We start from the raw sequence: 25,291 nt of genomic DNA, 5'->3' as shown, positions 1-25,291 counted from the left end.
TAGGTAGGGAAAGCTAGTCTGAAAAGGTGGGTTTTTGAGAGAGGTGTTGAACAGGGCGAGGTTGGGGGGCGGCTTTGATGTAAGGTGGGAGAGAGTTCCAAAGGGAGGGGGGCTGCAAATGAGAAAGCCCCGTCAAACTATGAATTGGAAGGTTCCTGGTTCGATCCTCCTCCTGACATTGTCCCTTGAACAAAACACTGAACTTACCTGCTCCTGCTGATGAGCAGGTTGTTGCCTCATGTGGCTGAATGTGTGAGAGAAGGGACATTAGTGTATTGTAAAGTGGATAAGACCTTCAGTACTGTATGTGTGAGTGAAGGGACAGTGTGTGAGTGTATAGACAGCAGATAAGGGTTTGAAGGTTGGAGGACCAGAAAGAATCACTGACCAGTTATAACTCCATTCGCCAAATCATTAACCGGAAGATAACTGGATAGCAGTATTCTATAAGTCACGACTATAGTGACCGAATTTATATACGGAAATCCAAGCTACAGTATCGTATAACTTTCATGTTTGTGTTATAATATAATATAATTAAGGCTCTGTTTTACAGTGGTTCTCAAACTTTTTGATTTCAAGGATCCCCATAACTCCTGAGTGTACAAATGTACATTCTCAGAGTTACACTCCCGTACAGGGCCATTTGGAACCAGACCCACTGGTGTAGCAGAGCGTTTCCATTGAGCCAACATGCACAGTAGCAGCACCCTGACTCTGTTTGACCAGAAAGTAGGGAAGGGGCCCAAGTTCTTTCCAAACTGGCGTGTGCATATAGCCCATTGGACCACAATTTGAACATCCAAAATGAGCATACTACTGTATATCTTTGTGTAAATAAAAGCTGTGTATTTGTGTGGATTGTCCATGGTCCAGGTCTGGTGGGTCTGTCCCTGTCCTATGCCCTGTCCATCACAGGCCTGCTGTCTGGCCTCATCTTCAGCTTCACACAGACAGAGATGCAGCTGGTCAGCGTGGAACGCACCGAGGAGTACTGCAGCAGCCTGCCCATGGAGCCACAGCACCACAACCCACAGGTCAGTGTGGGCATGAGGCTATGAGGTGGTGTGTGGCAGCGGGCAGCATTATACTTTTAAGGCAGTGGTTTTCAACCCTTTTCATATCAAGGGTCATTCATTATTTGACAATAATTTAACTCTTGAGAGCGTAAAATGAAACCAAATGGACCCGTATGGGTAAGGGTTTCATGTTACGCTCTATAAAGATCTATAAGGGTCCATTTTGGTTACCAACTCTCCATCATTTAGCTGGGGACCACCTGGAACCCCCTCAAGGACCACTGGTGGTCCCTGGACCACTGGTTCAATGCTTTAAGGCTTTAATGTCATCCAGTCTGTCAGGGCTCCGTCCGAGGTGTGCATATTTGAGTTGCTTCACCACACCCTCTGGTGGACAAATTGCTGTGACATACATACATACATACATCTTCAGACCTGGGCATTACACGGCCCGGGGGCCAAATACGGCCTTTTGGCTGACTCTGACCAGCCCGTGAAAGGTTACTTGGAAATTGGAAAATAAAACCTACTTTCTAATTTTATGTGGTCCTGCCGTGAATTGCGTGTGATTGACAACCTGTTACCTTCCTTAATGTCAGCCCTCAAAAATGTCTGACAAAAATGAAAGGTGGAAGCCGAATGCAGAGGTTTCAACAAAATATGGACCATTTAATAATTCTGCATAATATTTTATATTATGCAGAATTGAGTTCAGCCTTTTGGCCCGGCCCTCCACTATATTTTCTGTTTCTCATTTGGCCCCTTGGGAAAAATAATTGCCCAGACCCCTAATCTACAGAGACGGACAAAATAGACAGTGTCATTACAATGCATCGGAGATACCAATTAAGACCATTGCTGTTGTTAATAGAAGTTTACTTGGTTGAACACTTTTAATTGGTTCGTCTTTGATCTCAGGTGTCGCCGTCGTGGCCTCAGAAAGGCAGGCTGGAGTTCCGCGGAGTGGCGTTGGCCTACAGAGCGTCTCTGCCCAACGCCCTGGACGGGGTGAGCCTGGCGGTGCGTCCGGGGGAGAAGGTGGGCGTGGTGGGCCGCACCGGCTCTGGTAAATCCACCCTGTTCCTGGCCCTGTTCCGCATGGTGGAGCTGAACCAGGGACACATCCTCCTGGACGATGTGGACATCAGCACCGTGGGCCTGGCTCACCTCAGGTGACCCAACCACCAGTTAAAGGGCCGCTTCACCCCTTTTGCAAACAGATGTTATTTTAATGATGTTTAGGACACAAGAAACCCTTTCCTGGGGTTTTTGGGTGTGTAATATGTGTTTTTAGATATTTCAGTCATGACGCCATGTTCATGACTAAAATTTGTCATGATAATGTGGTCTCACTTCCTTCCAGGACTACAAGTCACACCTTCAAGCAGCCTCAAAGCATTATGGGCATTGTAGGAATTCAGCAATCCAGTCAAACACACAAACTTCATTATGTTTCCTGGCCATAGGGTGCAAATTTCAAAAAGTTATCTACTACAAATACTATTAACATTAAATGGCTGCAGTTTCTTCCAGCGGTGAAATGACCCTTTAAGACCTATTCATACTCCAGTATGAATAGGCCTTTACTCCAGTGGTTCCCAAACTAGAGTATGAATAGGCCCCAGATGACAGTGAAGTGACAATTTAAGGACTTTTAAGACCTTTTTAATACCTAAGAAGAAAATAAATAAATACAATTAAATAAGACCATTACTGTCAATCTGCTACATTTGCGTGACACTGTAGTATGATCAAGTAGGGCGTTAATTTACAAAAAAAAACACCAAAAGTTAGAATATGGAAATAAGAGGTTTGTGCCCGACAGCAACGATGTGTAGTTTATGAGCAGGGCAATCCTGAGAACCCATCAGCAAAAAAGGAAAAACAGTGCCACTGCCAACTGCTGTTGCATAGCTCGGAATCTGTTCTTGAGAGATTATGAGCAGGGTAGACACACAGAATGTGTATAACATACAGTATTATATAGTATATTGTATGTACCAATAACTGGGGTATTGTGCCAGGGATCATACGATATTAATTTGCCGTGTGCTGTTGGCACCCCCCACCCCATCCCCCCCTTGCCCTGCAGGTCCAAGCTGGCGATCATCCCCCAGGATCCCTTTCTGTTCAGCGGTAGCGTGAGGGAGAATCTGGACCCCCGTGGGCGGCACGCGGACCAGAGCCTGTTGGACGCCCTGGACCAGTGTCACCTCAGCCCCATGGTCCACAGGATGGGTGAGAGACATGGGACAGGTGTTGTGGGATGAGAGCAGAGGTTAATCCTTTAAGACCTGCAGACCAGATTCCACAAATGTCTTCTAAATCATGACAGTGTTCTGAAAAACCTATGTTTCTATGTATCAGTGGTTCTCAAACTATTTCATGTCAAGGACCCCAAAAATGATCTGTAATTGGCCGCAGATCCACATCTCAAAATATGTTGCAATGAATTGATTGATTGATGAATGTATTAACAGATTGGAGAATTACAGTACATTTCAAGCACAACTCAATACAAAACTGTTAACTGTGGACGACACCATAAAGTATTACACTTGTTTACGATAGGGCCCACCATGTTCAATTCATCATAACAATTAGTAGAGACGTACGAATATAGGCCCTCATTTATCAATCGAGTGGAAATTCTGCCCCAAATTCGAGTGTAGGATTCGTAGTACACCCACGTCGGGTCGGCATTTACAAAGTGATCGCAGACAGCTGTTTCTTCCTTAATTTCGTTCGGACGTTTATAAATGTGACGGCTGAAATCTATCTGGCACGCCCTATGAAATCAAGCCTCGCCCTCGTTTTTGCGACATGAACAACTGCCATACGACCTGGAAACCATGGTTACAGGAAGAAAAAAAAGGTTCCCTCGCTGCCCCCTCTCTCATACACAGACGCACGCACACGCAAGGCAACTTGCAACTTGTTGTATCTTAAATAAATAAACCTGCATGAATTAAATAAAGCTGTATAAAGGCCTACCCTGTCTGTTTCTCCTCTCGCTTCGCTTCCCTTGCTGCCTGCCTCACCCCCCCCCCCGCACGCACGCACGCACATATCGCAATTTGCAAGCAACTGTGTGTTGTTAGTTGTATATTAAATTATTAAAGTCTTTTTAATTTAATATACAACAAGATATATTAGTGAACGAAAACCTGAACCTGTGAACCATGAATTAAATAACAAATAGGCACACACACGCTGCTGTTTTGCATAGGTGCTCCTCCTGTCCTGTCTGTCTGTCTCTCTATCACTGTGGTCCGTCCGTGACACCGTGACCAACTGACCATGCACCGCACGTTCGAGAGTCTTTAGATTGCCTCGCAGTCGCTAGTCGCTGCAGTGGGGGGGCTGTCAACTGTCAATATATGAATGTGCAGCCAAAACCGTATAGCCTCATGTGGCTGGCACTGGTGGTGGTGGTGGGCTGGCTGGGTAGTCTACCTATCTCCGATGCGGTTCCCACTTGCGCTGGCACGGTACATTTGGCATTCGAGCGACGCGTCGGGTTTATTAAACGAGGAGGAGATTGCACATACCAAACTCCAGAAAGACATCGGCCTGCTGTAGATTAGGCTACAGTAACAGTAGGCTACCCACGCTGGGACTCTCCGCAGCTGCACCACTGCACTATAGTACTCTCCAACGTCCCGTCATGGAAATATTTCAGCACAAATATTTCAGCCCAAATCCTCGCATGTATGAGCTCATGCAAAACACTGTTTAAATGGCTTAGCATACGTTGCAACATTGTTTTTAATTGCGCGATTTTAATTGCTTGCTTGTAAAGTTGGAAATCTCCTACTAATTTCATATGACACAAAGACACATCGTTGATGTATTCTTTTACTTTTTTTTTTTTTTTTTTTACATTTAGCCCATACCTATACAGTTTTATATAAACAGCCTACATATGTTTAGATGCCTGTGACAGCCTCTCAGCTGGTCAAACAATGCTGCTCCGCTGTTCTACGACAGAAAAACAGGTGAGGACAAAGCGTACGACAGCTCCCGACCAGACGTGGTTCTTGTCTTGGCTCAAGTTCAAAATCAAACGTTGGCGCAAATGGTAAATGCCGAAAATTGCGGTAATTTCGGCGTACGCCCATATTTTGGCGTACGCACGGTTGATAAATGAGGGCCATACTCTATATAGCCAAAAACAGGAAATCATCATAGAGGAGGTAAAATGGGGAAAAACCATATACATTGAGGGGAAAAGGGGGTGGGTGGGGGATTCAGGTTTTACAGGGGCCAGTTTTTAATTGCAGCCGTTCGTAGGTGCCCTTTGAGAGCAGTTTTGAAGGAGTCAAGGGATTTGCATGTCTTAATGACTGTTGGTAGGGCGTTGGTAGGGCGAAAATAATTTAGTCCCTTGTTTGTGCCATATCTGCTCATGGTTTGTTGAGCTCCCTCTGGTGTTATGGGTGTGGATTTTGTTGACATTAAGGAAGTATTTAGACAGGTACATGGGTATCTTGGTGCTGTATCGAATCTTGTGGACCAGACCCATTGAAGCATTTGAAAAGGCAACAGTCTGGCCACGCGAGACGTAAGGGCCTTGCAAACGTGAAGCGAGGAACGCAGGCGTTGTTGCCTGGATCAACACAGGTCTCCTCCAGGTCTGTTGAAGAGGGGCGCAACAACGCAAGCGTAAAAAAAAAGCTAAACGGAATCCAGGTCTGGTGAGTCGCGGGCGTGTGCACGTAACGAGCACGTGCGCAACAAATTCACGGGACCGTGTTCACGTAAATACGCTTGCGTTGTCGCACCGCGATTACTCAAAAAAAACGCAGGTCTCATTGAAAATGAACTATTGGCGCGTTTTATCGCTCCCCGTTTGCAAGGCCCTTTATGCGTCCCATTGCGCTGTTTCAAAGACCATCAGCGCACACTGCTTTGGTTGTGTATTGTTGTTATGTTATTATTATAATTATAACGTCAGGAACACAGCCAAACTTTATTAACTCTTCTTCTGTAACATGACATTTTCAGTCTCCCAAAGCCCCATAGTCCAATGAATCTCGGTGTGTGTGTGTGTGTGTGTGTGTGTGTGTGTGTGTGTGTGTGTGTGTGTGTGTGTGTGTGTGTGTGTGTGTGTGTGTGTGTGTGTGTGTCGCGTGCGTGCGTGCGTGCGTGCGTGCGTGCGTCTCAGGTGGTCTGGATGCTGAGGTAGGAGAGAAGGGAAAAATGTTCTCTCTAGGTCAGAAACAGCTGCTGTGTCTCGCCAGGGCTCTGCTGACCCAGGCCAATGTAAGAAAATGTTCACATAAATAATTGTGATTGATGATTTAATTGTGTTTTTGACACTACAGTTATGTACAGAGCCTATGTATACAGGAGTATTTTGGCCGTTTACTGGGTAGAAACCACTCCCCCCCTCTAGTGGTGAACATAACGTATAAGCTGTTTTTGTATGAAGAAGACATAGGAATAAATACATCAGCTGACTACACTGAAAAATGCTTTCTTACCACTCACTGACACTAACCTAATGCCTCTAGCGGCTAGCCAATTAAAATATCTATTTTGAGAGTCCTCAAAGCATTTATCTGGTAAAAAAAAACAAATATCTCTGCTGTCGGGGACAAACTACTTTTCTGGAAATTAAAAATGTAAATCTTTCAGGAAATTAAGAAAACCATATATTTTTAAAACAATGCAGTACTGCCTCATCAAAGTTGGTGTTGTGACTTTATATATTGTCAATTACTTGCATGAGAGGGGGAGAGGTGGTGGAGTTAGCTGTTTTAGCAGACAATTTGAGGGTTCAATGGAGTTAAGAGGTTTTGTCCGAAGCGCTTTTTAATACTTTTCATTGGTTCAATGTTTTTTTAACCAACACACAGACGTAAAGGGTGTTCAATAGCATTGATAAAACCTCAAAAATTGTGGTTTTCTCCTGACAGCAACACATTTTATATACAGGTATATTACTCTCCATAACTGCTACAATACACATGTCCTGTCTACAGGTTCTGTGTATTGATGAAGCCACGGCCAGCGTGGATCAGAAGACTGATAAACTACTGCAGCAGACTATCAGAGAAAGGTTTCAGAACAAGACTGTTCTCACAATTGCTCACAGGTAATTATTAAGTACTTCTGATTCAATATATTATATAGCCTATGTGTATTTGTAGAGTAGTATGTCCTAGTTGCTTTAGAGTTTAGATCCATCAAAGACAATTATGATATTTGGATCATGATCAGATATCTAAAATGTGACCATGGATTTAAGGTTTTTACTATCGTTTGATAATTAAGATAGTTTGTAAGAGCAGGCTCCTCAGAGCCGTGTGTGTGTGTGTGTGTGTGTGTGTGTGTGTGTGTGTGTGTGTGTGTGTGTGTGTGTGTGTGTGTGTGTGCGTGTGCGTATGCGCGTGAGCGTGCGTGCGCGCGTCCGGAGCTAATCTTGCAAACTGCAGGACTGATCAGTGCCAAATACATATGTTTTATACTTTTTTTAGTAAACCATTAATTTCACATTTACCAATGACCCATAAAAATTATGGTTTCCCGAACCCCATCATCCATGTGTGGTTTGGCAATGAACGTCAAGAGTTCTTGAGCAAGTAATTTACCGTCACTCACACAACAATGAAATGTCCTTCCTTCCTTCCTTTTGGTGTCACCAGAATCAACACCATCATGGACTCTGACAGAGTGCTGGTGATGCATGCTGGGAAGGTGGTGGAGTTTGACACGCCCTCTGCTCTGTACCAGAGAGACAACACTGTGTTCCACAGACTAGTTGATGGAAGAGCGAATTGACACTGTGCGAAGACATTAGAAGGACATTTAGTTTTGAAGAATTATTTATTTCAGGAAAACCTGCTAAAGGACCACAACAGCCTAATTTGGACTGCTAGCCACAAGCAGAGATGGCATTTTCTTTTAAAATTTAGAGTGGCCATTAATGTTTTACACCCCTTTTCTCCCCAATTTAGTTCTTATGCCAACTAATTCCTCCCCACACACATCTATGTGTTGCCATTGCTGTTGTATCCTAATGGCTCACCTGCCAGTGGGGAGCCCCCACCGGGAGGACGGAGGGCCTTTGTCCTACTCATTCCGCCCCAACACTCCCAGCTGACACGTGCCGCCTTAGCCTGTAGGAGTGTGTGCAATGATCAATATCACCCTCCCTCCCCACCTCACCCTCGTTTTTCTGCAATGTGGCACACTAAAGATGGGCTTGGCCCTAAACGTCCATGCATATTACGAATATTCCAATCATAAGTCATGATGTGCTGAGTTTTTCACGCTTACAGTCCAGTTTTGAAGTTCTAACATTGTTGAACGATACAATACAGAATATCATGTCTGTCGGGTGGACCTCATATGTCTGCTTTTCAGGATTAATATTCCAATATTAACAGCAAAAGTAGCAGATCTACAAGCTCAAAACGGGTCACGGGTGTTTTGAGCTTGCAGATCTTCTACTTTTGATGGTTTTGTGTGACTATAATATGATCAAGTAGACTCTACTTGATCATATTATAGTCATTAACGCTCTACTTAGTAGAGCGTTAATTCACGGGGAAAAAAACACAAAGTTGTTTCTGCCAGACAGCAACGATATCATACATTATGGCAGAGTTCTATTTGCTGTCAAGGAGTGGAAGAATCCATACCTCTGCTTTTGATATATCACCCAGTCTGGTCATTGACTCAATTAGTTCTTGAAATGCTCTTCTACACACTGTTACAGGATCAGATGATATTCCTTCCTTCTGTTAATGGAAACACTTTGAACCCTGTTGCACGATGGACTGATCTTAGGTCAGTTTTGGATCCCTCCGTTTTGAGCCAAGACACCGTTGACCTTCTACACTACAGCATGTGAGGGGAAGAGGTCAGAATGGACTGTACTGCTAATTGGAAGTAGTCTGGTTAATTTTATAACCTGGACTTTATATATATATATTTTGTTTTCATTATTTTGCCTTTTATTGTAAAAAAAGAAAAAACTAATAGTAATAGTAAATATCACCTGTGAAAGGGATTTGGGCAAAGAAGAAAGAGTTTGTATACAGTATAAGCAGAGGGAATATTTTTTATACAAATGGAAATAAAGGACAATCTGTCCAGAGCAAATGATTTGCGTTGTGATGTCAATAATTAAGAAGAGAGGTTTGTAGTGTACTGTTGGTCTAGACATGCTGCAGTCTTCACATCATGTTCTCCTGTTTTCCTGCTCTTCTTTTGTTTTCCATAATGCACTTTATGACTGTTTGTACTGTAAGTGTTTTATGAATAAATCTGATTTGATATACTGATATACCTGGCATTATGTTCACACTTATAATTTGTTTAGGTTATGTTACATTTTATGTCATTTTGCCAATTGTATCCTCCCCACACACATTTCTTGTCACTGCTGTTGAATCCTAGTACTGATTCATCTACCAGTGAGGAGCCCCCACCGGGAGGACGTAGAGCCTTCGTCCTCCTCCCGCCCAACACCCAAATGTAACCAAATGGACCCACAAGCTCCACTTTCACCAATAATGGTTTGGTTTAATTTGTCTCAGATAGTTTTGTTTTACTGTGTCATTGTCTGGACTATGATTCTTTTTGCCCTGACAGGGTTTGCCTGCCACTTTGTCCTAACATAACATCAGAGGAGTGACAAGTCGGTGCCACATTCTTGTTCAGGTAGCAGTCATTGTGTCCTACCGGGGCCTTATAATCTCAATGACTCTACTCTGATAGAATGTGAATCCCTTGTACCACCCAAGGGTGGTGTTTCTTTGGGTGAGCATTTACGTAATATCATCACTTTAACACACACCTGTTTCTGTTGTTCTGGGGAGTGCCGTGTTTATGTTTTGTTTTGTGTGTGGGTAGCTGTCTAGCTGAAATGTGAGGTTTTTACTCTGGTTTGTGTTAGTATTTGTATGAAGAGTATACAGTATGTAATTTCCAGGTATGCGTGTGTGTACATGCAATCCGTGTGTGCTTGGAGCAGGGGGGCATTGGGCGTTGTGGTCAATATATAAAAATTCTGGGTGTTCATTGTGTGTGTGTGTGTGTGTGTGTGTGTGTGTTTAGGAGAACAGGTTTTTCAATAAAGAACATTAGAATTCTCCAATGTTGATAACAACAGTTTTTCGTGCTCGTAAGTTGCTCTGGATAAAAGTGCCTGTTAAAATGAATGCCTAAAGTGTAAATTGTAACTCTTCACACAGCCCTTGCCAGTTGATCTGTGCGTTACAGCGTCTACTATCCTCAAGCCCTGCCTGCTCCCACAAAGATAAATCAAGCCCCCCTCACCTCATCCCCCTTGAGGATTGAGTGTTCCCTGTTAAGTCTGTGACTCCCCAGCAACCAGGGGTGACACTGCCCCCCGCCCCCCTTGACCCGACCTCTCGGAGGAACTTTTTCTTTCTCCTCCCACGGAAGAGTATTGTTCCCAACCCTTGAATGGATGGATTGCACCCTAATTCGTGTGTGTGTGTGTGTGTGTGTGTGTGTGTGTGTGTGTGTGTGTGTGTGTGTGTGTGTGTGTGTGTGTGTGTGTGTGTGTGTGTGTGTGTGTGTGTGTGTGTGTGTGTGTGTGTGTGTGTGTGTGTGTGTGTGTGTGTGTGTGTGTGTGTGTGTGTGTGTGTGTGAGAGAGAGAGAGAGAGAAACAGACCATATGGGTGGGAACATGTGGGCGATAGAGGCGGGAGGATGTTCAATGAGGAACCAGTTTGGCTGCTTAGTTCACACCACATGAGTATTTATCCTTTGACAGGCTCTCCAGGTCGGCAGTTGCAGCTACAGAACAGCCTACAGAACAAACAGCATGGACTGATAACACTGTTGCAACAGTCAGGAATAGCACCCGCAATGGCAACAAAATAGCAGGCTGCCCAATGGAACACATGGTAAGATTATTTTAAACTGACACTAGTTTTTTTTGAACATTGGTGCCATGTGGTGCCATGTAGCATGTAGTGTTGGTATAGTTGTCAATGACACAAGTTGGCATATACGAGGTCATTGATTGCTGCAGTTTCGGTTAAGCCTCACAGACTGCTGTATTGTAGGTGACTTTATCTTTATGTGCAGATGCCATTCAGCCTTGTGTTGTAAAACTGAGAGACATTTGTGATATGCACGGACAGTCGAGAACAAAACAAGCTTTGTGTCCACTTATAGTCAAAGAATGTTAAAGGGGGTTTTATTACCCTTAGGTATGTGCACTGACTGTGGCTGATGTACGCAATGTGTAATGTATGAACTTGTCATCGAGAGGAGGGAATTGTCCTGCTTTCTTGACACAACATGGTAGAGCAGAGGTTTTCAACCTTTTTCATAACAAGGCCCATTTATTCTGCATTTGAGCCACGGACCACCATTTGATGAGATTTAGCCTCTCAGACCCAAAACTTAGATGTTGTTATCATTGGATAAGATTTTGTCCTCGTTTCTTGGAATGCATGGTATCAACTGAACTTATCCCAATCCACTTTAGGTTCCTTACCGAAAGAATCGTAGAATTACGTAGAATTACCATATAATTATGTATTAACAATTTAACATATGTATTATGTGTGAGATCTACTTAAACTGAAGGGATTTAGAACACAGCAGTGTGAGTTTGAATGGCATTTACAAGTGTTTTGCACATGATTGCAGCTCACCTTTGTGCAGCGCGTAGTTAAATCTAGTTAATGATAAGACTTCAGTAACAATAAACCTTTCAGCTGATAACTCAGCTGCTATCACTGAATGCGCTAGCATTGTGTACAGATTCTATACTAGAAACTTAAAGTGGTGGGCGGGGTTGCCTTGGTTTTTGCACACACACACACACACACCCACACACATACACAATACACACACACACCATTTTGTGCTTGTGCCAGTTTTAATGCGCTCATATTCTAATACTTTAATATGTTCACAGTGATGGAAGAAGTAGCTGATACTCACATGTCACATGTTTCACTTAAGTACCAAAAGTAAAAGTAGTCATTATGCAACTTGCATCACAAGTTTTTAAATATATAAAATGTGTAAAGATCCTTTAAAAATAGCAGATCTACAAGCTACTGTATCTAGTAACTAAGTACAATATTTGCCTTTGAGATGTAGTGGAGTAGCAGTAAAAGTATTGACAATTGGAGACACTCCAATAAAGTAAAAATACCTCAAAATTGTACTTAAGTACAGTACAAAGTAAAGTAAATGTACTATATAGTTACTTTCCACCACTGACAGTCAGTATGGCATAAAACAAAACAAATCTATTCAGTCTTAGATACAGGGATGCATAATGGCAGGCAGGCAGGCAGACAGACAGACAGACAGACAGACAGACAGACAGACAGACAGACAGACAGACAGACAGACAGACAAGACAGACAGACAGACAGACAGACAGACAGACACACACACACACACACACACGCAAAGGGCAACGCCCAACAACAGAATAAAACATTGTTTGAAATTGTAACAGCTAGAAGACAAACCTGTTCCTTGTTTTCCCACGTGCCCGAGGACATAACTTGAATACCTGAAGGCGCACCTGTTCTGGGTTAGGTTATGTAGGTTTCACTCACTTTCCTATTTGATGTGCAAATTGGTCCTCAGGCTCCAGAACTTGTGTGTCATCGTGGTTCCAGAAATCTTCCCTTTTTAGACATGTTTTTTATTTAGAACCCAGTGGTGGAAGAAGTACTCTGTTAAAAGTATACAAAAGTATTGGCATCAAAATATACTTAAAGGTCCACTTCACCACTTTTCAACCTATCTTCATATAATTTGTCCTAACTAATAATAATAATGATACAATAGCACAGTCTGTGTCTCATAGGAGGGCTGTGGGCAGTTCAGAAACCCAGGCTTTCTATTCCTGAAAAGTTGCAATGCGAAAATGGAAGCCATCTCACGATAATACAAATCTAAATATTTGTTTTAAAAAAATCTTGTTTTAAGAAGATCTGCCTAACGATACAGTCAATGCATCACCGAGGAACACAATATAGCGTATTTCCATTGCGGTCCTAAAAAAATACAAAAATACAAAGATAAACAACATGACAAGATATCACAACAACAATAACAACTATACAAAACAGATATCAATACACTACATAACATCATGAGCTCTTTACATTTTGTATTACATGTTGTACAATACCTGTTGATTAAATGTTTAATTATTTTCATTTCCTTATAGGTTTAATACAGAGTATACTTCTGTACCATCATCACAAGAATCATGGTATGAGACAGTGACTGTTTTTTTTTTTTTACATTATTGTTCCGACCTTTGTCATTGGATTCCTATATTGCAAGACACATTTGGATTAACCACTTGTGGTATGATGAATAGCGAAAATAGCCTATACAGGCCCACAATGCCTTGCATCGCGAGCTTGTATGATCTGCTATGTATGCTATTTTTGGGATAATGTGAAACATTTTTTAAACGTTCACCTACAGTATATGACATGCCAAGCAGCACTTTTCAGGACGGGTACATTCTGTCATAAGTGAGGCTATCATAAATTGTGCTGTCAAATGTGTGCCTTTTAGCCTACACACCGGAGAGGGCGGAGCCTGTCTGACGGGCTGACTCTGGAGGAATCTGACAGTGGAGGGTTGGTCATCTCCAGCATCAGTGATGACTCCTCAGCCGCTCAGGGGCTCCAGGAAGGTAGGACACTTTTACTGGAAGCAGTTGTTGCAGGTATTCTAGAGTAGCGGTTCTGAACCTTTTGGGGGGATCCCATATGACAGTAAAGTGACAATTTAAGGACCTTTAACTAAGACCTTTTTAATACAAAGAAAAATGATGAATCATTACTGCATCAAAATTAATCAACAAACTATACTATCAAAACTGGTCAAACAATAAATAAATTGCCAAATAATATAAGAGAGTCAAAAATTTACAATTTTAGGCTCTTATCAGAGCTACTTAGAGAGAGCCTCAAGAACTAGGCAAACCAAGAACTTAGTCCAGAGAAATACCACACAAATTCCCTTCTTTTTCAAGGTTTCTGACAACCACACGTACGGTGTAAGTTATCTGGGATGGCTGCTTTGTGCTTTCATCTGATTAAAATAATCAATATAATTATCTCAAATGCACACATGTACTTTTGTTTTGCAGGGGATGAAATTGTGGGGGCTGCTATAGATTTTGAACAACTGTCAAAGGAGGACGTGTTGAAATTGCTCAATCTGATGGCGCCATTTAATGACAAGATCCAAGTTCTCACAAAGAGTAACTTCAGCAAGAGCCTTGGGAACCTGGACAAAGCCATCAAAGGTCCAGAGGAGGTTGGTGCATTACATTGTCTTCTTCATATATATCATTGCTGCCAGGCAGAAACCTGTCTACTCTCCATATCATTCAACTATTTTATTGTTATTTTATTGTTTTATTGGTTAGTTAATTACTTTGTCGTATAACAGTGTCAAGCAAAAGTTGTTATAGCCGATCTACAAGCTCACAACACATCGCGAAGTGACACGTGTGCGTCCATATCCGCTATTTTGGAAACATTTGGATTTTTTTTGCCTATGATGACATGCTGAAATTAGGGACCCCCGGTTCAAGGTGGTCGCGTGCGCCCTGCGGATTTGATAAATATTGAACTAATGAAAAGTATTAACGATTAAAGAGCTTCTCCATTGGAACAAGATTTCAACTTGACAGCGACGATGTTACAGTATACATGGGATGTTTTGGTTCATGTATGTACAATAGCTGAATAGTTATTTGAGTTAGTTTTTCCTCTTTTTTTTAACAGAAACGAATAAGAATATGAATGTAAGAGTGAATTAATATTTAAGTTGGAGTGTAATCCAACAAACTTTATCTTTTCCAGATGCTGAAGGATTCTTATAACAAACTCTACAATGCCAAAATCAAAAAGTTCATGAAGGACGACGCCCCAAACACAGAGCGAGCATCGGTCGGAGCCGAGGGATCCACGCCACATCTTCCCAAGACCAGCTTAAAAGACGACACTGAAATACCTCGCTTAGGAGTGGATTTTGGGGTTCTAAAAACAAAGACGCCGAAATTAAAGGTACCAAAAATCGAAGCTGCGACTCCTGCCACAAAGATGACAATGACACCTGAATCTCCCAGTGGAGAACTCGCACTGCCTGTTGCCAATCTGAGTGCACCGAGCCCCTCGATACCTCAAGACTTAAATGTAGCATTAGAAGGTGATCTTTCTGGAAGCAACCTGAATCTTCCGTTATCAAGCCTGGGCTTGAAAGCACCCACAGCTTATGGAGGAATTCAGGGACCAAGTTTGAACATAGATGAAAGTAATTCAGAACTGAATGGTCCAGATATCCAACTATGTGGGACATTACCAGAAGGCCCAGAGCTAGGAGCCGAGGCTGGTGTAAAACTGCCAAACACAGAGGGTCCAGGAGTTGATTTGACAATGCCAGATGTTGAAATACCGCAAATAGTTGGACTGGAGAATTCTGTGGAAGTTGATGCAGCTTTGCCTAAAGTTGATGTAAATCTCCCTGGTGTAGGCTTAAATGGTCCTGATGTCAGTATCCCTAACATGCAGAATAATCCACCCGAGGGAAATAATATTGGCTCATCATTTGATGTCAATGCCCCAAACGTGGATGTTGAAGAAGCAAACAAATTCAGAATGCCCAAATTTAAACTGCCAAACCTAGATCTCTCAGGACACTCTTTAAGCGGGTCAGAATGTGACGTTAATGCACCAGACATAAATACTCCAGATGTCCATTTGAAAGGCCCAGACGTAGACTGTAAAACACCAGAGATTAAATTACCGTCACATAAAATCAGAGTAAACTCTTCCAAGAAACTCAGAAAGCCCAACCTAAATGTGGATGATCCGTCTGGCTACATGAAACTGTCCAAGCTTGACTTAGGCTCCGCTGATCTTGACATGTCTGCACCACAGATGAATCTACCAGATTGTAATCTTCCCAGTTTTAAAGGCCCTGGTCTCTGTGACGTGCCTTCAGGCGAACTCAATGTGCCATTTAACAAGCCACAGATTGACCATAAAGTTCCTGATTTAGATTTAGATGCACCTTCTGGTAAATTTAAGCTGCCTAAATTTGGACTGTCTGGCAGTAGACCAGATCTTAACATTGATGCTGATGTAAATACACCCAGTTTTGGTCTCAAAACTCCCAAGATTGACGTCCCTGGTGTTAATCTACCCAAAGTGGACCTGAGGGTACCTGATTTAGAGATTGACACTCCAGAGGCTGACATCAAAGCACCATCAGGTAAATTCAAGATACCCAAATTCAAGATGCCCAGCTTGGACCTTGACCACCAAGGACCAGAAATCAATGGGGATTATGAGATAAAGACCCCAGACATTGATCTGTCAGCACCCAAGTTTAAAGGTGAAATCGATACCCCAGATTTGAATTTTCCTGATCTTGATCTCAAAGGCCCCAAGCTAGATCCCAATGTTCCTTCTGGTAAACTTAAACGTCCGAAACTTAAACTGTTTGGCACATTACCAAAGAAGAAAGATGTGAATATTAATGTAAAGGGGTTAGAAGCACCTGATTTGAATTTACAGAATGCAGATCTCAAACCTCCGAAAGTAGAAGGGAAATTCAAAATGCCCAAACTAAAAGGTCAGAAAGGGCTAAATATCGATATAGATGCAGATCTAGATAGACCAGATTTAAGATTGCCATCGGGTAATCTTAATCTAGATTTAACAAAGCCAGAGACTGGCATTGATGCACCAGCCTTCAACCTAAAAACGCCTGATGTTGATATCGGAAGTCCATCAGGTCAATTCAAAATGCCAAGTTTAAAAATGCCAGATTTGGGCCTGAATGGGCATGGTAGTGAGCTAAAGGCCCCAGAGTTGAACATGGACCTGAAACCCCCCAAGCTTGACTTTAAATCTCCAAAGATCAACAGTAATATTGATGCCCCAGTCTTAAACTTACCTAGCACTGACCTCAAGGCTCCCAAGTTAGATGTGAATTCTCCAGACATAAACATTGATTCACCCAAAATGAAATTCAAAATGCCCAAATTTAAAATGCCCAAATTTAGTCTCCCGAGCCTCAAAGGGCCAGATGTGGACTTTGATGGTGATTTAGAAGGCCCAGATTTAGATATAAATGCACCAAATGTAAATCTTAAAGGTCCCAAAGGTGGCCTTGAGATGCCTGACTTTGATTTTGGGAGCCCATCAGCAAAATTCAAAAAGCCACATTTGAAAATGCCAGATTTTGGTCTCTCTGGCCCAAAGTTGAAAGGTCCTGAAATGGATTTAAAATCACCAGATTTTGATTTATCAATGCCAAAAGGGCCAGGTTTGGACATAAATACAGGTCTAAAAACACCAGACCTAAGCCTTAAAGCTCCAAAGATAAGCGGTGGGATTGACACCCCTGGACTGGATTTACCAAACATGGATCTCAGAGCTCCCAAACTTGATGTAAATACACCAGATATTAACATTGGTTCACCAAAAACAAAATTCAAAATGCCAAAATTGAAGATGCCCACTTTTACCCTTCCACGCATGAAAGGGCAAGGTGTTGACCTTGATGGTGACTTAGAAGGCCCAGATTTAGATATAAATGCTCCAAATGTAAATCTTAAAGGTCCAAAAGGTGGGTTTGAGATGCCTGACTTTGAATTTGGGAGCCCATCAGCAAAATTCAAAAAGCCACATTTGAAAATGCCAGATTTTGATCTCTCTGGCCCAAAGTTGGAAGGTCCTGAAATGGATTTAAAATCACCAGATCTTGATTTCTCAATACCAAAAGGAGCAGGTTTTGACATAAATACAGATCTAAAAACACCAGACCTAAGCCTTAAAGCACCAAAGATAAAAGGTGGGATTGACACCCCTGGATTGGATTTACCGAATATGGATCTCAAAGCCCCCAAGTTTGATGTGAATACTCCAGATATGGATATTAGTTCGCCAAAACCAAAATTCAAACTGCCTAAATTTAAAATGCCTACATTTAGCCTCCCAAGAATTAAAGGGCCAGATGCTGACTTTGATGGTGACTTAGAAGGTCCAGATGTAGATATAGATGTCCCCAATGTAAACCTTAAAGGTCCCAAAGGTGGCTTTGAAATGCCTGATGCAGACTTTGGGAGCCCATCAATAAAATTTAAAAAGCCACATTTGAAAATGCCAGATTTTGGTCTCTCTGGCCCAAAGTTGAAAGGTCCTGAAATGGATTTAAAATCACCAGATCTTGATTTATCAATGCCAAAAGGGCCAGGTTTGGACATACATACAGGTCTAAAAACACCAGACCTAAGCCTTAAAGCACCAAAGATAAAAGGTGGGATTGACACCCCTGGACTGGATTTACCAAACATGGACCTCATAGCCCCCAAACTTGATGTAAATACACCAGATATTAACATTGGTTCACCAAAAACAAAATTCAAAATGCCAAAATTGAAGATGCCCACTTTTACCCTTCCACGCATGAAAGGGCAAGGTGTTGACCTTGATGGTGACTTAGAAGGCCCAGATTTAGATATAAATGCACCAAATGTAAATCTCAAAGGTCCCAAAGGTGGGCTTGAGATGCCTGACTTTGATTTTGGGAGCCCATCAGCGAAATTCAAAAAGCCACATTTGAAAATGCCAGATTTTGGTCTCTCTGGCCCAAAGTTGAAAGGTCCTGAAATGGATTTAAAATCACCAGATCTTGATTTATCAATACCAAAAGGGCCAGGTTTGGACATAAATACAGGTCTAAAAACACCAGACCTAAGCCTTAAAGCTCCAAAGATAAGCGGTGGGATTGACACCCCTGGACTGGATTTACCAAACATGGATCTCAGAGCTCCCAAACTTGATTTAAATACACCAGATATTAACATTGGTTCACCAAAAACAAAATTCAAAATGCCAAAATTGAAGATGCCCACTTTTACCCTTCCACGCATGAAAGGGCAAGGTGTTGACCTTGATGGTGACTTAGAAGGCCCAGATTTAGATATAAATGCACCAAATGTAAATCTCAAAGGTCCCAAAGGTGGGCTTGAGATGCCTGACTTTGATTTTGGGAGCCCATCAGCAAATTTCAAAAAGCCACATTTGAAAATGCCAGATTTTGGTCTCTCTGGCCCAAAGTTGAAAGGTCCTGAAATGGATTTAAAATCACCAGATCTTGATTTATCAATGCCAAAAGGGCCAGGTTTGGACATACATACAGGTCTAAAAACACCAGACCTAAGCCTTAAAGCTCCAAAGATAAGCGGTGGGATTGACACCCCTGGACTGGATTTACCAAACATGGACCTCAGAGCCCCCAAACTTGATGTAAATACACCAGATACTAACATTGGTTCACCAAAAAACAAATTCAAAATGCCAAAATTGAAGATGCCCACTTTTACCCTTCCACGCATGAAAGGGCAAGGTGTTGACCTTGATGGTGACTTAGAAGGCCCAGATTTAGATATAAATGCTCCAAATGTAAATCTCAAAGGTCCCAAAGGTGGGTTTGAGATGCCTGACTTTGATGTTGGTGGCCCATCAGCTAAATTCAAAAAGCCACATTTGAAAATGCCAGATTTTGGTCTCTCTGGCCCAAAGTTGGAAGGTCCTGAAATGGATTTAAAATCACCTGATCTTGATTTCTCGTCACCAAAAGGGCCAGACCTAAGCCTTAAAGGACCAAAGATTAAAGGTCCAAAGATTAAAGGTCAGATTAACACCCGTGGATTGCCAAACATAGACCTCAAAGCTCCAGAATTAGATGTAAGCACTCCAGACATTAAGATTGGTTCTCCCAAAACAAAATTCAAAATGCCCAAACTGAAAATGCCTACATTTGATGTCTCTGGTCCAAAAGGCCCTGATGTCAACATAGATGGGGACCTTCAGGGTCCTGACTTAAATTTCCCAAATGTTGACATTGAGAAGGGAAAGTTCAAAATGCCTAGTTTAAATATGCCAGACATGAGTCTCTCTGGACCCAAATTAAAAACGCCAAATATATCAGGGGAAATAGGTGCACCCAACATGAACCTTAAAGCACCAAATGTAAGTGGCTCTATGGGTTCTCCAGACCTGCCTTCAGGAGCCTCTACATTTTATGTGGACACTCCAGATATAAACGTTGGCTCTCCCTCTTGGAAACTCAAAATGCCCAAAATGCCGACATTTGGCTCTCCTGGTGTAAAAAGTACAGATCTTGGAATGGAAGGTAACATAGAGGGACCAGACATTACAATTTCATCGCCAAAAGTAAAATCAGGAATTGGTGGTCCTCAAACTGATAATGATTTGCAGAATAGAAAATCCTTCCTTCCTTCCTTCAAAATGCCTCAATTCGGTAGCCCAGATCTTAATAGGACAGGATCTGATATTGACTTTGGTGCAACTATGAGAGCACTAGATCTCAATATCTCTCCTCCAAATGCAAACATGGATGTGAAAACACTAGACTTAAAGAGAAATGTTGTTGCTCCAAAGGTTCGGTCTCCAAATGTTGACCTTAGCATGCCCAAAGCTAATATGAAGAGTCCCCACTATCATTTTAAAGCTCCAGAGCTTGACGTCGATACTCCTTCATTAAAATACACCGGATCTTCCCATAAAAATCGGAGGTCTGACATCACAGGAGCAAATATAAAGACACCTGTTCTGGACATAGATGCTGATGTGAAACGGCGTAACACCAACAGAAAGTCTAGGAAGGCCAACACCAGGTCCAGCTACCCCCTTCTGGATTGTGACTTACCGAAAGCAGATCTTTTAGGTTCCAATGTTGATCTGAAAGCTTCGGATCTTAATATTGACGATTTCACCGGAAAGGATCACATTCCCAGAGCCAGAGGTTCCAAGTTAGATCTCACTGCAGCTGGAGTGCAAAATGATCAAAGTGTCAAAGTATCAGTTCCCCCGTTGCCAATACCAAAGCTTTACGAACAGGGTCACCACAGGTCAGCCACAGCCGGTGAAATTGACATGAAAAGAATTAGGTCAAAGAAACAGAGCACAAAACAAAAAGCATCTGAAGACACAGACGGATATTATGTCACTGTTTTCCCCAAGCAAGCACATGATGGAAAGACGTCAAACACAAAATCTAACACACTTGGGAAGCTTGACTTCCGTCCGTCAAATGTGGATCTAGAAGTTCCAGATGCTGATGACCTGAAAGGGTCAACATACTGGTTTTCCAAACTTATCTAGTGGAATTCAGACCACTGCCATACAAACGTTTATTTGAACCACTTAAACCCTATATATATGCTTTACTTAGCTGACCGGTGTCCCCCAGGGCTCTATACTAGGCTTGCTAGTATTTCCCTCTACACCCAACTTCTTCACCAAAAATAGCGATATACGCTAGGGTTTATTCAATTGGTTAATACATTGTTATTTATTATTTGTCACTCATGATGCTGCTGTATATTGTGTCATATCGTTCTATATTTGTATATGTACAGCTAAATATGTCATTTGTTACAGAATAACACTCTTGCACTTATTTTATATGCGACTGCATGTTTGTACTATACTATACTGTGTGTTAGGTGAACGTTATTTTATGAATTAAAACGATATTTCAACATTTTTGAGCCCCTCCTATGTCCAGCTTTTAGTGTGTGTGCACAAACTTTGTCCTACACAAACATTAAATTCCCATTGACTATGAATGGACAATTGTACGTCATAGTGTAAACACAAACATTGCGTAACACAAACAATAACATTGATATGTTGTATATATAGGTGATGATGATGTACGATGATAAGAGTGCCCCTCACTTCACACGGGTGTGATTTTTGTCCTGTAAACAACAATCTCTTGTAAATCATTTGTTAATATAAAGATGCTTTATTGCCATGAAGTTTCATTGTACAATTAATGTGGATGATTGAAAAGCATCCATCAATTGTGGTAGACAAAAGTGTGTGTGTGTGTGTGTGTGTGTGTGTGTGTGTGTGTGTGTGTGTGTGTGTGTGTGTGTGTGTGTGTGTGTGTGTGTGTGTGTGTGTGTGTGCGTGTGCACGTGCGTGCGTGCGTGTCCGCTCTCTTCAGGTAGAGACAGTGATCTTTGCTGTCTGACAGTGGTGTGAGAGGTTTGACTATGAAAGCACTGCGAGACAAAAGCTCAACCTTCTTTGCTTAAATTAAGGACCCCCAGTTTGATATGCATTAGGCCACGGCCCACAGACCCTCAAATTGATGAAAGATAATCTATCACCGAATCTATCATGTAAAATCGTCTGATAGGCTATAAGGCTCAAATCACACCAATGATTCGCCATGATGCAACCGCTTGCGAGTAGTATTGCATGCATGCAACCATTATCCTCAATGGAAGTTGTCCTTAAAACTGTTTTGTTGCAAGGAGTTGCAACTATAGTTGCATTGGTGTGGTTTGGGCCTAAGTCTGAGAGTGTACAAGTGGAACCAAATGGACATTCTGCGCTACAGACCAGTTATTAGCCTGCCCCAGCCAGTGTGATTGGCTGGTCTGGAGAGGCGGATTCCAATTTGCCGGAAAACACAACCAGTGGATCCTATATTGGTTCACCGATTTGTGCAACTGTAACTGTGAGGACAAACAGTGGAAATGTTTTTGTCTTTGAGAGTTTGTATAAACACAAACATTGTCCTAAGTTAACACAAACATTGAATGCCACTGACAATGAATGGCCAGCTTTGAGTGTTTGTCTAAACACAAACATTGAAGACAAAACACAAAAGTGAGGACGCAAATTGTGATTGGCCAGAATGAGATGATGTATGATGATAAGAGCGCCCCTAACTTGACAAGGGTGTGAAGGCAGGACTTGATGTTATGTTAAGAACATGCTATGGTAAATGATTTTAATCTTGAGGTGTATTAATCTGATTACAAAAAATCACACCTGTGTGAAGTGAGGGGCGCTAATATTTTTAAGTAACTCATGTTGATTAGATGATGTAATTGTGATGTAAAACAAACGGTGCCAACACAAACATGAAATGCCATTAACAATAAAGAGACAATATGACAACATTAAACCTGTATATAGGAGGGGCTAGCACCCCTCAAAAAAGAGAAATACTGGAAACAACAAAAACTGTGAGAGAATAAATTAATTCAACTAATAAAACTAGGCAACACACTTAGTAGACATTCTGGGTGACTGTTCAGTTTATTTTCAGCAATTTTGGACAACAAAATACATGTCTGTGTTATGTACATCAGTGCATTTAGAACTATATTTATTACTATGAAAAATCTCCCGTCTGTCCGCTAGTCACACCTCCATATATGGTCATGCCTCGTGACAACATGTCTCCATATACTGTATGGTCACACCTCGTGACATCACGCCTCCATATATGGTCACGCCTCATGACATCACACCTCGTGACACGTCACGCCACCATAAATGGCCATGAAGACCGCAACACTGACTCATCTAACCCTGGATAACCTACATGGAGAAGACTGGATCATCACCTAGATCTGCATGGAGCCGGCCAGCAACTCTACATCTGACCTCCAACCATGCATCCATGGATATATGGAGCTGACCTGTTCTGACATTCCATATGTTGATCCTTCCCCACCCGTCCTTCCTGTTCTGACATTCCATATGTTGATCTGACCTCATCACACCCTGTACACTCAAGACACGCTCCATATATGGCCAGTACAGAATTAATTCCATATGTTGATCTGACCCCATGCCAAAGCGGCAGTGCTCGCCCAGCAGTCTGCCGTCACCCAGGCGGATGCGTGCATGCAAGGGCAGGGTCGCTTCTCGCCCTCAGGGCGTCTTACTGGGAGGTATCATTTCAAGTATGTCGGTTAGGGTTAGAATAGCCTACATTTGCATCAACATCTGACTGTTCTACCATGTTGCTATGAGGCGAGAACAGTTTTGTGGATCTTGCACATCATGTAGCCAGCCTGTGACGACAGCCATATGTGACATCAGTCGTATTACATATCTATCATGTGACTCCAAATATGGGCAAAGTTTCAACCCAGTCAGAGCCCCATTGACTTCCATTGTTAAATATTTTAAAAAGAATACATGTGAACAATGAGGAGGTAGGCCAACTTCTGTGACCTACTGGTCGTGTTCACAAGAAATGTGGTGCTGATCGGTCGATCCAGAGGTTTGCAAGAACAGACACGCAGACCAACCTCTTATAGACGGCTATGGCTAGACTCCTGCAGAACCACACAGTAGAAATTGCAGGTGGATTTATCCCATGGACTAAACACAGAGGTTTCTCGCAATGTGTCACTGTCACTGTGGTTTAGTGAAGCTGGAGCTACCAAGGTATGACCATCAGTCCTTGGCTTAGGTCCAGTCCTCTGGTATTTCTCCAGCAGATCCCGATATTCACTGAAGACTGGTGTGTAGCTGTGGTATGTTTGTTTTCCTCTGAACTTTCTAACCCCTTTTTGTTTTTTGACCATGAAGCTCTGCTGGAACTCCTCATCAATGCTGTGCAGTCCAGTCCTAATAGAGAACTGCTTATGGAGAGGGATTGTTGTTCATAATTTGACTGAGAAGGAGATTCCGCAGGAGCAGTTGTTATCTGCTTGAGGGTTCTTCAGTATTTGGAAGGAGGAGCGGATCAGCTCCTGGCTAAAGTCAATGGTGGCTCCTTTCACAAACTCCAAGCTTTCCTGATCTACAAGTACTCCCACTCCTTCCTGTTCCAACAATCTGTCATCCTCTGCTATGTCACTACATATTGAAAAATTGTACTGGAATCCAGAACAGCCTCCTCCCTCCACTTGGATCCTCAGATATTCTCCCTTCTCCAGAATCTCCTTTAGCCTCTTAACACATGATTCACTGAGGTGGACTTTATCCACAGGTGGAGTTGACCCCACTATTTTCTCCTGGGCTGAGGAACTGCTGAAGCACTGAAGCCTAGATGTGTAGGAAGGATTTGGGCTTTGGGGACGCCATTGCAATTGTCTCTCACAGATATTGTGGAAATAAGACACAGAAGCCCTCCTAGAAATATCCAGTGCTCTTGTCTTTGATGCAGTTATCAGTGCTGCTCTCAGGAATGACATCATCATGTGTCTCTCCCCCGTTCCGCGCGCCATTTTAAATCCCAACATGGCTTTCTGAGGCAGGCGGCCTAATGGCCTCCCATTGGTCAGTAGTAGGTCACCTGACCCTCAATGTTTTCAGATGACGTCATCAGCCTTTGGCCATGAATTATAAATTGTTGTGGTAGGCAAGTAGGGTGCAGAATTTGGAGCCCATCAACTTAATGACGGTCAACGTGTTTCCCATATGAA

The 25,291-nt window shown here is 42.4% G+C and overlaps 2 protein-coding genes across 3 annotated transcripts in view; both read left to right on the top strand.

The window, feature by feature from the left end:
* abcc10 (ATP-binding cassette, sub-family C (CFTR/MRP), member 10) overlaps positions 1 to 9,313 on the top strand; it is a 30,553-nt gene extending 21,240 nt beyond the window's left edge. For both annotated transcript variants that reach the window (XM_079499235.1, XM_079499234.1), the window contains exons 17-22: positions 877 to 1,037; positions 1,938 to 2,191; positions 3,112 to 3,257; positions 6,187 to 6,284; positions 7,007 to 7,119; positions 7,670 to 9,313. In XM_079499235.1, the coding sequence (XP_079355361.1) occupies positions 877 to 1,037; positions 1,938 to 2,191; positions 3,112 to 3,257; positions 6,187 to 6,284; positions 7,007 to 7,119; positions 7,670 to 7,805 (908 nt within the window). In that variant the 3' untranslated portion in view covers positions 7,806 to 9,313. The remainder of the gene's footprint in view (positions 1 to 876; positions 1,038 to 1,937; positions 2,192 to 3,111; positions 3,258 to 6,186; positions 6,285 to 7,006; positions 7,120 to 7,669) is intronic.
* Positions 9,314 to 10,788: 1,475 nt separating this feature from the next.
* Positions 10,789 to 24,908, top strand: LOC306921282 (uncharacterized protein; the record flags this gene model as incomplete). Its single annotated transcript, XM_079498391.1, has 7 exons — positions 10,789 to 10,907; positions 13,211 to 13,255; positions 13,570 to 13,690; positions 14,150 to 14,319; positions 14,871 to 15,303; positions 16,219 to 16,404; positions 24,856 to 24,908. Exons 2-7 carry the CDS (start codon positions 13,253 to 13,255, stop codon positions 24,906 to 24,908), a joined length of 966 nt encoding a protein of 321 aa, XP_079354517.1. The 5' UTR covers positions 10,789 to 10,907; positions 13,211 to 13,252.
* Between the last annotated feature and the right edge of the window lie 383 nt (positions 24,909 to 25,291).

The sequence above is a fragment of the Electrona antarctica genome (genome assembly GCF_951216825.1).
Source record: "Electrona antarctica genome assembly, chromosome: 4".
NCBI lineage: Eukaryota > Metazoa > Chordata > Actinopteri > Myctophiformes > Myctophidae > Electrona > Electrona antarctica.
Note: the sequence above shows the minus strand (reverse complement) of the source record. Positions and strands in the feature narration are given on the sequence as shown.